The following is a 13,120-nucleotide window of genomic DNA, read 5'->3' on the forward strand; positions in this document are numbered from 1 at the left end:
AATATTGGACAAATAAGTGAATGAGTGAATGAATGAACGGAAAAGAACCCAGCCACCAAGGGGAACTAGCCTGAATGAGTAATTCTTTAACGTTGCTGCATACCAGAATTATCATAAGCCCTTTATTTTTGTTTTTAACGTCTTTCCAAGTACCACTTTATTTTCCCCTCTTAATTTATATTCTCTTAAAGTTGATTGCTTCTTATTCAGTAATTCAAACAATATACAATGCTCTGAAAAAGGAAAAGTATCACCTTTTCCTTGACGTAACACCCCAGTGATGTAAACACTCTTAACACTCCAACAAGTGTTCCACTGTATTTGTTTTGTTGTTTAAACAAACCCACACACACTTTTAACTTATTTTATAAGAAGAACATTGTATGATAAATATTAGCTTAAAACTCGATTTTTCACGTAATATAGATGCCCTTCCAAATTAATATTAGTACATACCATTCTGACCCATTCATTTTATTAGCTACATAGGATCCATAATGTAGATACATTATAATTCATTCAAAAGTTTATATGTATGTGTGTACGACTGCTATCAATACAGAAATAAATATTCTTATAGTTCTGTTACATCTATATTTTTCAGAGAAATTTTTTAGAAGTATGATGGTTGGAATAAAGAGCATACACATTTAAATTTTTTTTAAATATGGCAACATGACCTGGTTCCCTGCCCTTACTAACACTATATTTATCAGTCTTCTACTTCGTTATAAATCTGTTGAGAAATAAAATGTAGATTGTGATTATTAATTTGCATTTCTTGGGACAAATTGGTTTTTTTGGTATAAATCCTGGGTCCGACTTTGAACCTACAGAGCCAGAATCTCTGTGGTTAGCACCAGGGTTTCCTAGTCTTTATATAGATCTCCGAGGTAAGTCTGATGCAGCCACTGCTCAAACAAGCAGTTTGGAACCATTGGTCAAGAAAATCTCTCAAGTTCTACAGAGATGTAAGCATCTATTATTAAAAAAATCAAAAAATCAAAAACAAAAATCCCGAATCAATAATGAACAAGAACAAAAATCCTCAGAAGTGACAAGAGCTAGTTAGTGAAAAATGTATTTTGCATAATCATATTATACAAGGGGACTTTAAAAAGTTTGTGGAAGTGCCGGCCCCGTGGCGCACTCGGGAGAGTGCAGCGCTTGGGAGCGCAGCGGCACACCCTCCACGGGTTCGGATCCCATATAGGAATGGCCGGTGCGCTCGCTGGTTGAGCACAGTGCGGACGACACCAAGCCAAGGGTTGCGATCCCCTTACCGGTCACAAAAAGACCAAAAAAAAAAAAAAAAAAACGTTTGTGGAAAAAATGAAATAAAAAGTAAAAAATATAAATTATAATTCACACAAGCTCTGTCAAGTTCAAGACACTTTTCTAAGCAATGATACCAGCCACTTAGTTCATCCATAAAGAACTGAGGGTCCTGGGAATTTAACCAACCATGTCAATGAAGTCTATTTTACATTATTAACTGAAGAAAAATGACTGCTATTTAAAGATTTTTTAAGATTAGGAAATAAAAAGAAGTCAGAAGGAGTCAAATCAGGACTGTAAGGTGATATCTAATGATTTCCCATTGAAACTTTTGCAAAATTGCCCTTGTTTGGTAAGAGGAATGAGCAGGAGCATTGTTGTGGTGAAGAACTCTCTGGTGAAGTTCTTCTGAGTGTTTTTCTGCTAAAGCTTTTGCTAACTTTCTCAAAACCTTCTCACGATAAGTGAGAAATTGGCAAAGGGCCACAAAAAATTATTACATGTGTCATGTTGAATATACTCATTATCCTGATTTGAGCATCACGTATTGCACGCAAGTGTGGATGTTCAATGCTGTACCCCACAGATACATACAATCAAGTATGCTTCCAATAAAAAGAATAAAAATAAGCAGATGTTATCATTTTTTGGTCCTTCAGAAAGTCAACAAGTAAAATGCCTTGGCCCTCACAAAACACTTTTCTATGACCTTTGCTTTTGATCAGCCCTCTTTTGCTTTGACCGGACCACTTCCATCTCTTGGTAGCCATTACTCTGATTGTGTTTTGTCTTTAGGATTATACTGGTAAAAAAAAATCAGGTTTCATCTCCTGTTACAATTCTTCAAAGAAATGCTTTAAGATCGTGATCCCACTTGTTTAAAATTTCCATTGACAGCCCGGCTCTTTTCTGCAGCTGATCTGGGTGTGATAGTTTTGATACCCCTCGAGCAGAACGTTTGCTCAACTGTAATTTTTCAGTCAGAATTGTGTAAGCTGAACCAATTGAGATGTCTGTAGTGTTGGCTGTTGTTTCTGCTGTTAATTGTCAGTCCTCTTCAATTCGGGCAGGAACAAGATTAATTTTTTCCTGGCAAACTGATCTAGATGATCTGCTGCTGTGGGCTTCATCTTCAACACCATCCTGTCCCTTCTTAAATGTGTTATCCATTTGTAAACTGATTTTCTGGGGCATAGTCACCATACACTTTTCTTAAAGCCTCAGTGATTTTACCATTCTTCCACCCAAACTTCACCAGGAATTTGATGTTTGTTCTTGCTTCAATTTTAGCAGAATTTATGTTACTCTGATAGGGGCTCTTTTCAAACTGATGTCTTGTCCTTCTTAGTGCCTTAAACTAGATCTTATTCAAACGTGTTAGAAAAAGTTAGTATGAGTTTATTTTGGTGCAAAAACATTTTGAAATTCATGCATAGTTTTTTTTCATAATACACATTTTCATGAACTTTTTGAAACCTCCTTGTATTTTCTACATAATTTAAAACTCTACACTTATTTTAGATGTTGATTCAAATCTCTATACACCGCCATAACTTTTTTTTTTTAATGTCTGGTCCAATCAGAAAGAATATAGCTATCAACATGAGCAATTCCAAGATGTGTTGAAACATCCTTAACTGAACGGCCAGGTGACACAAACCCTAAGGAAGAGCATCCTATAGGAACCAATAATACCTGAGATAGTGAGGCAGCTGCAAAATGGAATGGAAAGAAGGATTTGCAACCAGAGAACTGGATCTGGGTGTGAGTCTTATTTGAATCACATATGAGCTATTTGATCATGAGCAAACTATTTAACCTCTCCCAGCCTCAGTTTCTGCATTTAAAAATGAGGATAGCATTTCAGAGAGCTTCTGGATGGAACTAGCAAGGCAATGCAAGTGAAAACGCTATGTCCACCCTAAAGCACCATGCAAATGCTAATGGGTCCCCTATCAGGTAGTTTGATAGCATCAGGGTCATTTTTGAGGTATGTAAACTTGGATGTGGGTATGCTGAAGACAGAGAATTTCTGATTGAGAAAACAAAACAGTATGTACATGGATTTGGAGGGAGTGGGTTTCTGCCAGACCCAGCCTAATGCAAATTTCTGTTTTCTCACCTATGAGGTGTACCATTATTATTCCCATTTTTTTGATGAGGAAATTGAGGCATAGAGAAACTGACTTGTACAGACACACACAGATAGTAAGGGGCAAAGCTAGATTTCAAGCCCCTGTACTTCATCCACAGTGCTGTACTATTACTATGTTATAACCACAGTCTTCAGGAAGATAGTGCTGATATGATGAGGAGAAGAAAGACTTTAGTTATGAAAATATGTTTTATGAATGATCCCCAAGTGCTTAAGATTGAAGTGAGATGTTTATGCTTTATTATAATCTGAACTTGTGATTCTCTAGTCATAATTTTGAACTCTATGGATATTTGAGCTGGACAGAATTTTGCAATGGATAAATCCTCTCAATGAGTTCTTTCATTTTTATTTTGCAATGACCCCGTGACGTGGAGAGGCTGAAGCCTAGCTCTTATGACCTTTCAGCATTCATTCATCACGTTTCCTCTGGAAGGGTTCCTGATTGCTCCTCCTCACCTCCCTTCACCTGACTGACTTCTTTACCTCTCCTGGTTCTGTCAAGTCACCACCTCCAGGAAGCCCTCTTTGATTTTCTCTGAAGTGTGTCAAGTTTTCCTGCTATACACTTCCTCTAAACCCTGCCTCCAGTGGCAGGCTGAGGCTGGCTCATATTCTGAATCTTGAATTTTCTGCACAGGAAACTCAAGGAAGAAATGAAAGCATCAGCTTCAATGGCAGAAGATGTGTTCAGGGTCCTGAGTCAGTCACATATTCACTGATAGGAGAGAGTGTCCTTATATTTGTATAATGCTACAAATATATGGGGGTTATCATAAGAAGATCTGGCTTCAGATTCAGTAATTGTCTCCATTTTTACTCTTGGCTTCTCAAAACTGTTGCCGACATTACTCTTTAGCTTAGACCCTGCCCCTGTGTTGCTCAGCTTCTACTTGGGACATTTATTCAAGAACCAGCTATTAAAAGGTTCCTGTGTACCAGGCAGGATTGACAGAGTGGTTAAGTGAATGGGTTCTGGATTTTGAGCTAGGCCCTTCTCTTTACTAGCTGTGTGATTGCAATTAATTGACTTAATTTGTGACTCAGTTTCCTTATCTATAAAATGAAGATAATAGTATCTCCTTCACTGTGTTATTGTGAGGATCAAGTGAGATATTTCATGTGAAGCTCAGAGCATGATGTTTCCATCAGACTGAATGCTTGATTAATCCTTCAGTAGGATTATAAATTAAACTCCCAGTCTGTAGTCTGGTGTCCTGGTCTCCAGAGCACTTCCCTGAGAATTTATCTCTTGCTGCTTTGCTCCTTCAGAGCTCGAATCTAAACCTTATTTTTCCACTCTGATACCTTCTCACATCTCCAGCCTGCTCTGCCCTATTGCAGCCCACATTCTGGTGCCACATCCCCTTTCTTAAATATATACTTTAAAAGCAGGTGTTATACTCACCAGAATGACTAAAATGTAAAGGATGAAAACATAAAAAATTGATAAAGTTGTCAGGCATCTTGACTTTCTTATAGTGCTGGTAGGAGAGTAAATTGATTCAACCATTTTTGAACACTATCTGGAAGTAAAGCTGAACACCCACCTGTCCCTTCACCGAGGGATTCCACACCTAGGTCTATACTCAGCAGAAATACGTGCATATGTACGTCAAAAATCATGTAGAAGAAATTTCATAATAGCACAATATTAATTACCTATTTCAGCATAACAAACTAACCCCAAACTTAGCAACTCAAAACAAGCATTAATTATCTTGCAGTTTCTATGACTCAGGAATCTGGGAGTAATTTAGCAGGGCAGAAGGCCAACTCACCCAGTAGGTGCAGTAGGCTCAATGCCTAGCACCCACAATATTTGTCAGTACACTTTTCTTCTTGTGATAGTGAGACACATCCTTTCTTTCTTTTTTTAATGGAGGAAGGGGCCCACAAAGACAAAAATGCCCAGGTCCCATGAAAGTCACAATGCAGCCCTGGCTGGGTGGGTCTCTCACAAGGGTTCAGTCAAGCTGTCAGCTGGGAACGCAGTCACTGGAAGACTCACTGAGAGATCACTTCTAAGCTCACTCAGGTAGTTGATGGCAGGTCTCAGTTCTTCTTTGGTTGTTGTCCAGAGCCCTCAGTTCCTTACCACATGGGGCTGTCCGTAGCTGCCCAGGTGTCCTTGTGACATGACAGATAGCTTCCCCCAGCACTTGGAGAGACAGAATAAGAGAAAGAGCAAAAGAGAGGGAGAGCAAGAGAGAACATGTGAACACCAGGAGTCAGAGATCACTGGGGGCCATCTCAGAGGCTGGCTGACAAAAGCACTATCTTTGGTAGTTAGAGACTGGAAACCATCCAATGTCCATCAACAGCAGAAGGATAAATAAATGATCATGCGTTTGTACATGGAATCCTACACAGCAATGAGAATGGACCATTTATAACTATAAGTGACAATTTGGACGTAGCTCATAAACAATATTTTCAGAGGATTCCAGGTACCAGGAGTATGCACCGTATGATTCCATTTACGTAAAGTTAAAAAACAGGCAACATTACTCTATGTGTTAGAGGTCAGGACGGTGGTTCCCCCTGGAGAGACAGTGACAGGAAGCAAATACAAAGGGAGCTTTTGGGGACTGGCAATAGTCAGTGCCTTCATCTGGGTGTTAGTTCCTCGGGTTGGTTTGTGGAAATTTGTTGAGCTGTATACCCTTCTGCAAGTATAAGAGTTTTTTGAGAGTAGGTGTTAGAATACCTTTATTATTTCCCTTTTCTAAAGAGACATTCTGGAAATGATTTCAGTTATGGCTAAGGATAAAACTGGGTGCTACAAGCTGAATATTTGTGCCCCCTTCCCCCAAATTCATGTATTGAAATCTAGTCTTGCATGTGATGGTATTAGGAGGTGGGAACTTTGGGAGGTGATGAAGTCATGAGGGCGAAACCCTCATGAATGGGGTGAGCACCTTTATAAAAGAGGTCCCAGAAAACTCCTTTGCCCCTTCCACCATGTGAGGGCACAGCAAGAAGGTGGCCTCTGTGAATTAGAACACCGGCCATTATCAGACACCAAATCTGCCGGCACCTTGTTCTTGGACTTCCCAGCCTCCAGAACTGTGAGAAATAAATTTCTGGTGTTTGTAAGCCACCCAGTCTGTGATATTTTTGTCATAGCAGCCCCAAAGGACCAAGACACTGGGATAACTATAATGTGTGGTAAACTTCCTGGTTTCAGGGCTAGGCCTCACCTGCTGTGGTATCTTGAACAAGTAACTTAACCTCTCTGAACTGTAGTTTCTCAATTGCAAAGCAGAATGGACACTTACACTTGTAGCTTCAGAGTGTGGTAGAAAATATCAACTAAGGGCCGAGCCCGTGGCACACTCGGGAGAGTGCGGCGCTGGGAGCGCAGCGACGCTCCCGTCGCGGGTTCGGATCCTATATAGGAATGGCTGGTGCACTCACTGGCTGAGTGCCGGTCACGAAAAAGACAAAAAAAAAAAAAGAAAATATCAACTAACATTAGGTGCAATTGAGTCCCATTATATACAGGATTAGCACTAGCGTCTGGGAATAAGAAAAAATCCAGTGTAAACAAATCACCCTTGAAAATTCCTTAGATAAGCCTTAAATCATGAGGATGCAGGCCCTTGGAAGATCAAACGCCAGAAACCAGGAATTTACTTCTTTTGTTTCTCTTTAGATTTCTACCATGGTCTTTCTTTCTGCAGGGAAGCCTAGGAAAAGATTGGCTTGAATAGCAGGTCCATGGGGCAAAAAACAAGAAGGGATTTCTCTCCTAATCTCTCTTTTTTGTTTAGGGTACACAACTGAATTTCTATATTAAATATACCTTTATAATGACTCCAATGTATATGAAAGCACTGAAAACTATAACAATATTAAGGAAATGTAAATTATTATTCATCTTTCTCCAGATTATTTCAAGCCTAGAAAGTCTCTGTGGGTAATGTCAAGGTTAAACAAAGTAACCCGTTAAAGCCATTCAATCAAAATAGAGGACTGCTGGATGCTTAATTACATGTCGGAACATTAAGTAGAGAAAGAAGCTGAAGTCAACACTAGATATCATTATAAATAGCAAATTTGCAGTTATGTAGTACTTTATAGTTTACTCATTCAAAATTATTTCTTTAAAATTAGCTTTATTTTAAAGATGAGGCTTAACATCTCAAAATCACCTGGCCAGTTTAACAAGAGAGTTAGGATTCCTTACTAGATCTTCCAGGTTCAAAACCTTCACTTCCCAGGAGACTGGGATATCTATGTATCGATCTATCATCTATCTCTATCTCGGCTCTTGTCTTCCTCTCTCTTTAGGGAGTGGGGGTGAAAAGAGGTAGGTTTGAGGATGTGTGATCTGGCTCTTCTGAGTTTATCCTCAGGCATCTGCACTATCCACATGATCTCCTTAAGCACCTTTTCTGGGCAGAATTCCCGAGATTAATGAAGACAGTGAAGTGGGAAAACAGAGCCACCTGGCCCAGAAATCTGCTGCATAGGGTAAAGTTGAGTTGTTCCTGTGCACTCTGGAATATATGGGATTTAGGGAGAATCTCACTGGATAATGCAGCTGGTTTCTGATACCCCAGGGTGGGTCCAGATTATCTTTTCAATATATTTATGCATGTATTATATATATGCACGCATTTAACACCTGGTTATGTATATACAATAGAACCATTTGTAAAGACAGACCTTGCCCAATAAAGACATAGGTTATGAGATAATTGTGATAATTCATAATTCAAGTCTGGGTTTATTTTCCTCATGGAAGCTGGGACTCACAGAGTGCAGGACTACCTCTGTGTCTTACAGCTTTGCAGGGGTGTATACCTTTTAGTTTGAGTGGAGCTCCCGAGACAGTGCAAGCCCTTCCCGTGCTAGGAGAACCCCAGGATAGCCACAGTGAAGGAGCTTAGGGAGGTACAGAGGGGTGGGCTAATGGAGAATCTCCCTCAACTCCTCACTTCTAGGAGAGATATTGCTGTCTCCAGAGATGTCCCCATTTCAGTCATTACAATTTAAGTCTTCCCATAGTATTTCTTTTGGGACTCAGGTAGCAGCATGAGGCCCCCTGGTGGCCTGAACTAACTCATGAATTTGCTTTTCAAGCATTTTGAAGGGCAGGTATGTCTGGAGAAGCACAAAAGTAGTAAATACACCTAGACCTAGTGACTACTGAGGCAAGGTGGAGTCAGGGAACTATTTTGGGGAGAGATGAAAACTAAACTATTCTCTTTTAAGAGACTAGAATGGATTGTTATTCTAGATAAACAACTCACTTTCTCAATTTCTCATCCTTTAGTCCATTTAGCAAACATTTATGGAGTACCTAATCTGTGCAAGATATTATATTAGGAATCACATTGGGATAAAATAATACACCATGCACTTCTAAGGAGCTTTAGAAGGGGAATAGAGTATTTATGCCACCAACGTGATAGAAAATGAAAGGTGTCATGAGAGAATAAATAAGGGCTCATGAAGGAAGTTACTTTCAGATAAAAGGGAGGGCCTCTAGGAAGAAGCAGGTTTGGGTACATTGAGATGGAGGAAAGGATAGCATTATCATTGCAGGGAGGGAAAACAGAAGTTTGAACAGACAAGGAGGCAGGAAAAGCAGAGCTTGAAGAAGGAATGGTGACTGTTCTGGCCTGGCTAATTCATAAGGCATTTTCAGGGTTAGGCTGAGAGAGAAAGCTGGATACATTTGCTTGGATCAGACTGGAGAACCTTGAACCCTGCCTAAGAAATTTTCTCATAGAGCAATGGGGAGCCTTTGAATGTCTTTGAGCAGAAAAGATGTGTGTCAAAGCACAGACTTGCTCACACTGAAATGAGCACAGTCTCATACACTTGCAGATGGTAGGGAGGAGTCTGAGCTGCACATATCACCATCTGACCTCCAAAATCATTAAGGCGTTTCCACTTACCAAAACTACTTGAACACCAGGCAGTGTCAGTGCCAGAGGGCTCCTGCCATATTTAATTAAATTCCTGGATAGAATACCTTTCAATGAATGTGCTGTGCTAGAGACTTTTTGTTTTGTTTTTCCAAGTTTTAAGAAAGGCTTATGCCTAACTATATTTCTGCTCTAATTTAATGTGGTTTAAATTACATGGGCGAGGAAAATTTATGGCTAGAATTACGGGGTAGAGTCCTAGCTGTAGAATAGCTCAATGTCCACAGAAGATTTCAAGCAATAACCTTATTTGCATTGTATTAGAAAGAACTGAATAAGCAGCCTGAGAATCTATACAATGCCTGGCACATGTGTTAAGCAAATAATTGACAACTGATTCAATAAAAATGTAATAAACATTTAATAGCACATTATAAAATTCTTGACCCCAGGTGCTGATTTACTAATTATAATGGCATAGAAATCCTTTAGAATGTAGTAAACATAAATTAAATTTAAAAAACGATAAAAATGAAAATCTTCCAGTAAAGTTAAAAGGAAGCAGCATGTCCCTTTGCAAAAAATACAATAGACACCTTGGAAGTAAGACAAGGGAAGATAGGTAATCTGGAACTGCAATAAAAATAACTACAGCAGAAACAACCGTTTAAGAAGTTACAGCAGCAATGAGTATTTATTATTTTGATTAAAATGTACATTAAGCTTTTATATAAAAATCATCAAAAGTGCTATATTGGATTATTTTAATATTAATTTAACCCCCATGTCATCTATTAGCTATACCTTTTTTTTTTTACTTCTAACTCATCATTACAATCACCTAACACTGTCCAACATTAAAACATAAAAATATTAGTTTATTCTTCAAAATAATGTACCACCAGTGATGAGTTACTAAAAGTGAAAAATAAAAACAGATGCCAGAAAATCAACTTACTGAAAAAAAAAAAAATCACAGAATTTCACAGAAGTATGCAAAGTCCGAGGCCATTTAGATCCTTTTCAGAAGATTTTTATGATACCCCTTTTTAAGAGCATAGATTATTTCATTTGAAGGCCATTGTCTGGTGTGCCACGACCATCTCATGATTTTCTCATCTTTTCTTAGCTACTTTCCGAGGTGAACCAAATGTTGTCTAAAGCTGTGCACCTCCCAAGACCCCCAAAATATTTACTGTAAAGAGAAAGTTCAGTCTTAGAAGTAGCCCTTAGGGTTAAGTTTGTCATTAAAGAAGATACAAGTCATTCCCCACAAAGGAGAAGCCCCTCCACTCCCCACCCAACCCACTTCTTCTAGACTGCTCCAATGCCAAGTCCACTCTCTCCCACATTGGTTCTGGGTGTATTGGCTGACAAAAAAAAGTTACAGCAGGTTTTCAGGCCACATATGCCATCTGGTCTCATTCAGTCTTAGGCAAATAAGCTTCTGTGATTTGCCACGAGAGCCGTCTGACTCTCCCTTCTCTTGGCTTTCTTGCTCCTTTGTCTCACCTTCCAGCACAAGGCGCTGGAGGCTAATAAAAAAAGTCCAGATGACAAAAGGACCAGGCCAATGATAGAGATGATGGAGCCATGGGAATTGAAGCTGTAAGCCACGGTGGTGACCACTATCCCAGCAATAAAGACGAACACGGCAAAGGGGATGATGCAGCGGTAGCAGGAGAGCTCGGCACCTCCTGTGGCAGCCGTCAGCTGAATCTCACTGACCAGGGGGACTGTGGTGATCACGACTTCGCTCTTGGGGCTCTTCTCCATTGCCACTGGCATGGGAGACTTGGGGGCTCCCAGCATCTCCTTGATGGGCTCTTCCATCATTTTTACAGAGGTGCTTCCTAGTTGGGATGGCAGGCTAGATCTGGAGAGTCTCACCAGGGGGAGAGCTGTGGGGGAGACAGAAGATGTCAGCTCAGTGGGTCAGATTGAGCCTTACGAGAAGAAGTAAAGAGGTGGAGAAGTGCCAGGAGGCACAGATGCATATAAAAATCAACTTTAATATTTCTTTTCTAATTGGTCCCATTCTCTTTGCATTGGGCAAAAAGCAAGATGAAGCAGATAAACATTAAGAAAGGGAAAATATAAGAAGCAGGAAGCACTTTACAGTGTTTAATATATACCCTGGTGGTCTACAAATGTTTTTACAAGCTTTTCCACTTTGTCTATTGCTTCTCTTTCCTCTAAACACACAGAAAAGCCTAAACCCTAATCCAAAAATGGCCTCATTCAAAATGAGAACACATTGTAAACAGTACTTTGCACTGGTAGTTCCACAACTCATAGCACTTAGACTCTGCCAATCTTGCTGAGCATAACATGCATTCCTTCCAAACTATCACCCATTCACTGCCCACGAAATCAATGTCAAGATAAGCAGTCAGCAACAAATGGTGTTCTTCTCCATCAACGGACAGCCAACGAGTCTTTATTGTGTTACTATTAAACGCAGTGTAACATGCACCCTGGGATGTTTTTATACCCCCATGAGGGGTGGGCAGTTCAACAAAAATTTCAGTGACAATGAGGATTTGCAGCCTTATATATATGGCAATGCCCTCCGATCCATTTCGAAAGGGAAAAATAAGAAAAAATTTCAGCAACTTCATAGGCTATAATTTTGTGCTTTCTCATGTTAAAGATAAAAATCAACTATTAGGGTAATTAGCTGTCAACCCACAAATTTTTATTAAACTCAACAAGGAATTTGGATATTATAGATACTGTGGCATGCTTTCAAAAAAACCCCCCCCAAAAAATGCTAGATTTTCAGCAAAATTTTACCAATTTATTTTTTCCCATGCCCTTGTGTACAAAACCTGCTGCAATGCTCCTTACTAAATATTTTGATCCTGAAAATTTGGGGACAAAACTCAAGACTTTTGGTCAAACATCTAGTTGAAATGCAATCTATGAGAAATAAGTGAAAACTCCTGTCTGCTGCTCAGACATGTTAAGTCACTGTCTTCCATCCTTGAGAAGCCATGTAGCTGCTAAACAGTTGAGAGGTTGCAGTTACTGAAAGAGTTTAAAGGAAGATAATTGAGGTCATTCGATGAGATTAATACGTTGAATATATTAAGAAGCTACTGAAAATAAATTCAACCCCAAATCAAACCTCACTGCTCTTCTCTGCAAAATATCACGCCCTGAGCAATGAAACTATTAGAGCTGCCTACTTGTATGAAATTTTTAATCACCAAACAAATGAACCACTGTTGTCCAACAGACAAGTAAAAGATATTTGAAATTATGTCTGGGGGAAAAAAAACAAAACAAACAAAAAAAAACTTCACCCCAAAGCTGAGATTGAGCTAACGTGAAAATGAAGATCTGTTCCCAATCTACTTACACGTACCTCAGAGAGAGGCAATCCATTACCAGGAAAACCACTTGACTTGGAAGGGAAGAAACAGCAACATTTGAGCTTCTTTGATCAACTTCTGGGAAAGAGCTGGTCACTGCACGGCTGTCAATAAAGTGACAGGTCAGGGATCCCCTCTGGGGGAAGGAAAAGAGATAAAAATACTTTACTATATGGTCTGGTTTTTGAATCCTGGAGCCCTTTTCTCTTTCAGGCTCGCTACCTCTGTTCCTAAATGACGCTCGTCTTTCCCTCCCGCTCTCTTTTTATTCACTCCCCCTTTGGTTTGCTCCTCCCTATCATTTTTTTTTTCCCCTTCGTTCTTTTCCCTGCCAGCAGATTCGAGTCTTGGATTCCCCCAACTCTTCTCAGTGACATGATAAGTCGGAATCATTTCTACAGAGTCCCCAGAGACAGGAGCCAGTTTTA

The 13,120-nt window shown here is 39.6% G+C and overlaps 1 protein-coding gene across 1 annotated transcript; it reads right to left on the minus strand.

Annotated features, from left to right (window-relative positions):
- Positions 1-10,626: 10,626 nt before the first annotated feature.
- Positions 10,627-12,913, minus strand: TMEM100 (transmembrane protein 100). The gene is made up of 2 exons (XM_063112718.1): positions 12,686-12,913; positions 10,627-11,216 (listed from the first exon to the last, which is right to left on the minus strand). The coding sequence occupies exon 2, from the start codon at positions 11,149-11,151 to the stop codon at positions 10,747-10,749; it is 405 nt and encodes a 134-aa protein (XP_062968788.1). The 5' UTR covers positions 11,152-11,216; positions 12,686-12,913; the 3' UTR covers positions 10,627-10,746.
- Between the last annotated feature and the right edge of the window lie 207 nt (positions 12,914-13,120).

The sequence above is a fragment of the Cynocephalus volans genome, chromosome 10, assembly GCF_027409185.1.
Source record: "Cynocephalus volans isolate mCynVol1 chromosome 10, mCynVol1.pri, whole genome shotgun sequence".
NCBI classification, from domain to species: Eukaryota; Metazoa; Chordata; class Mammalia; order Dermoptera; family Cynocephalidae; genus Cynocephalus; species Cynocephalus volans.

Coding starts and splice junctions, on each gene's coding strand:
- TMEM100 (XM_063112718.1), bottom strand. CDS start 11,151: ATGATGGAAGAGCCCATCAAGGAGATGCTGGGAGCCCCCAAGTCTCCC.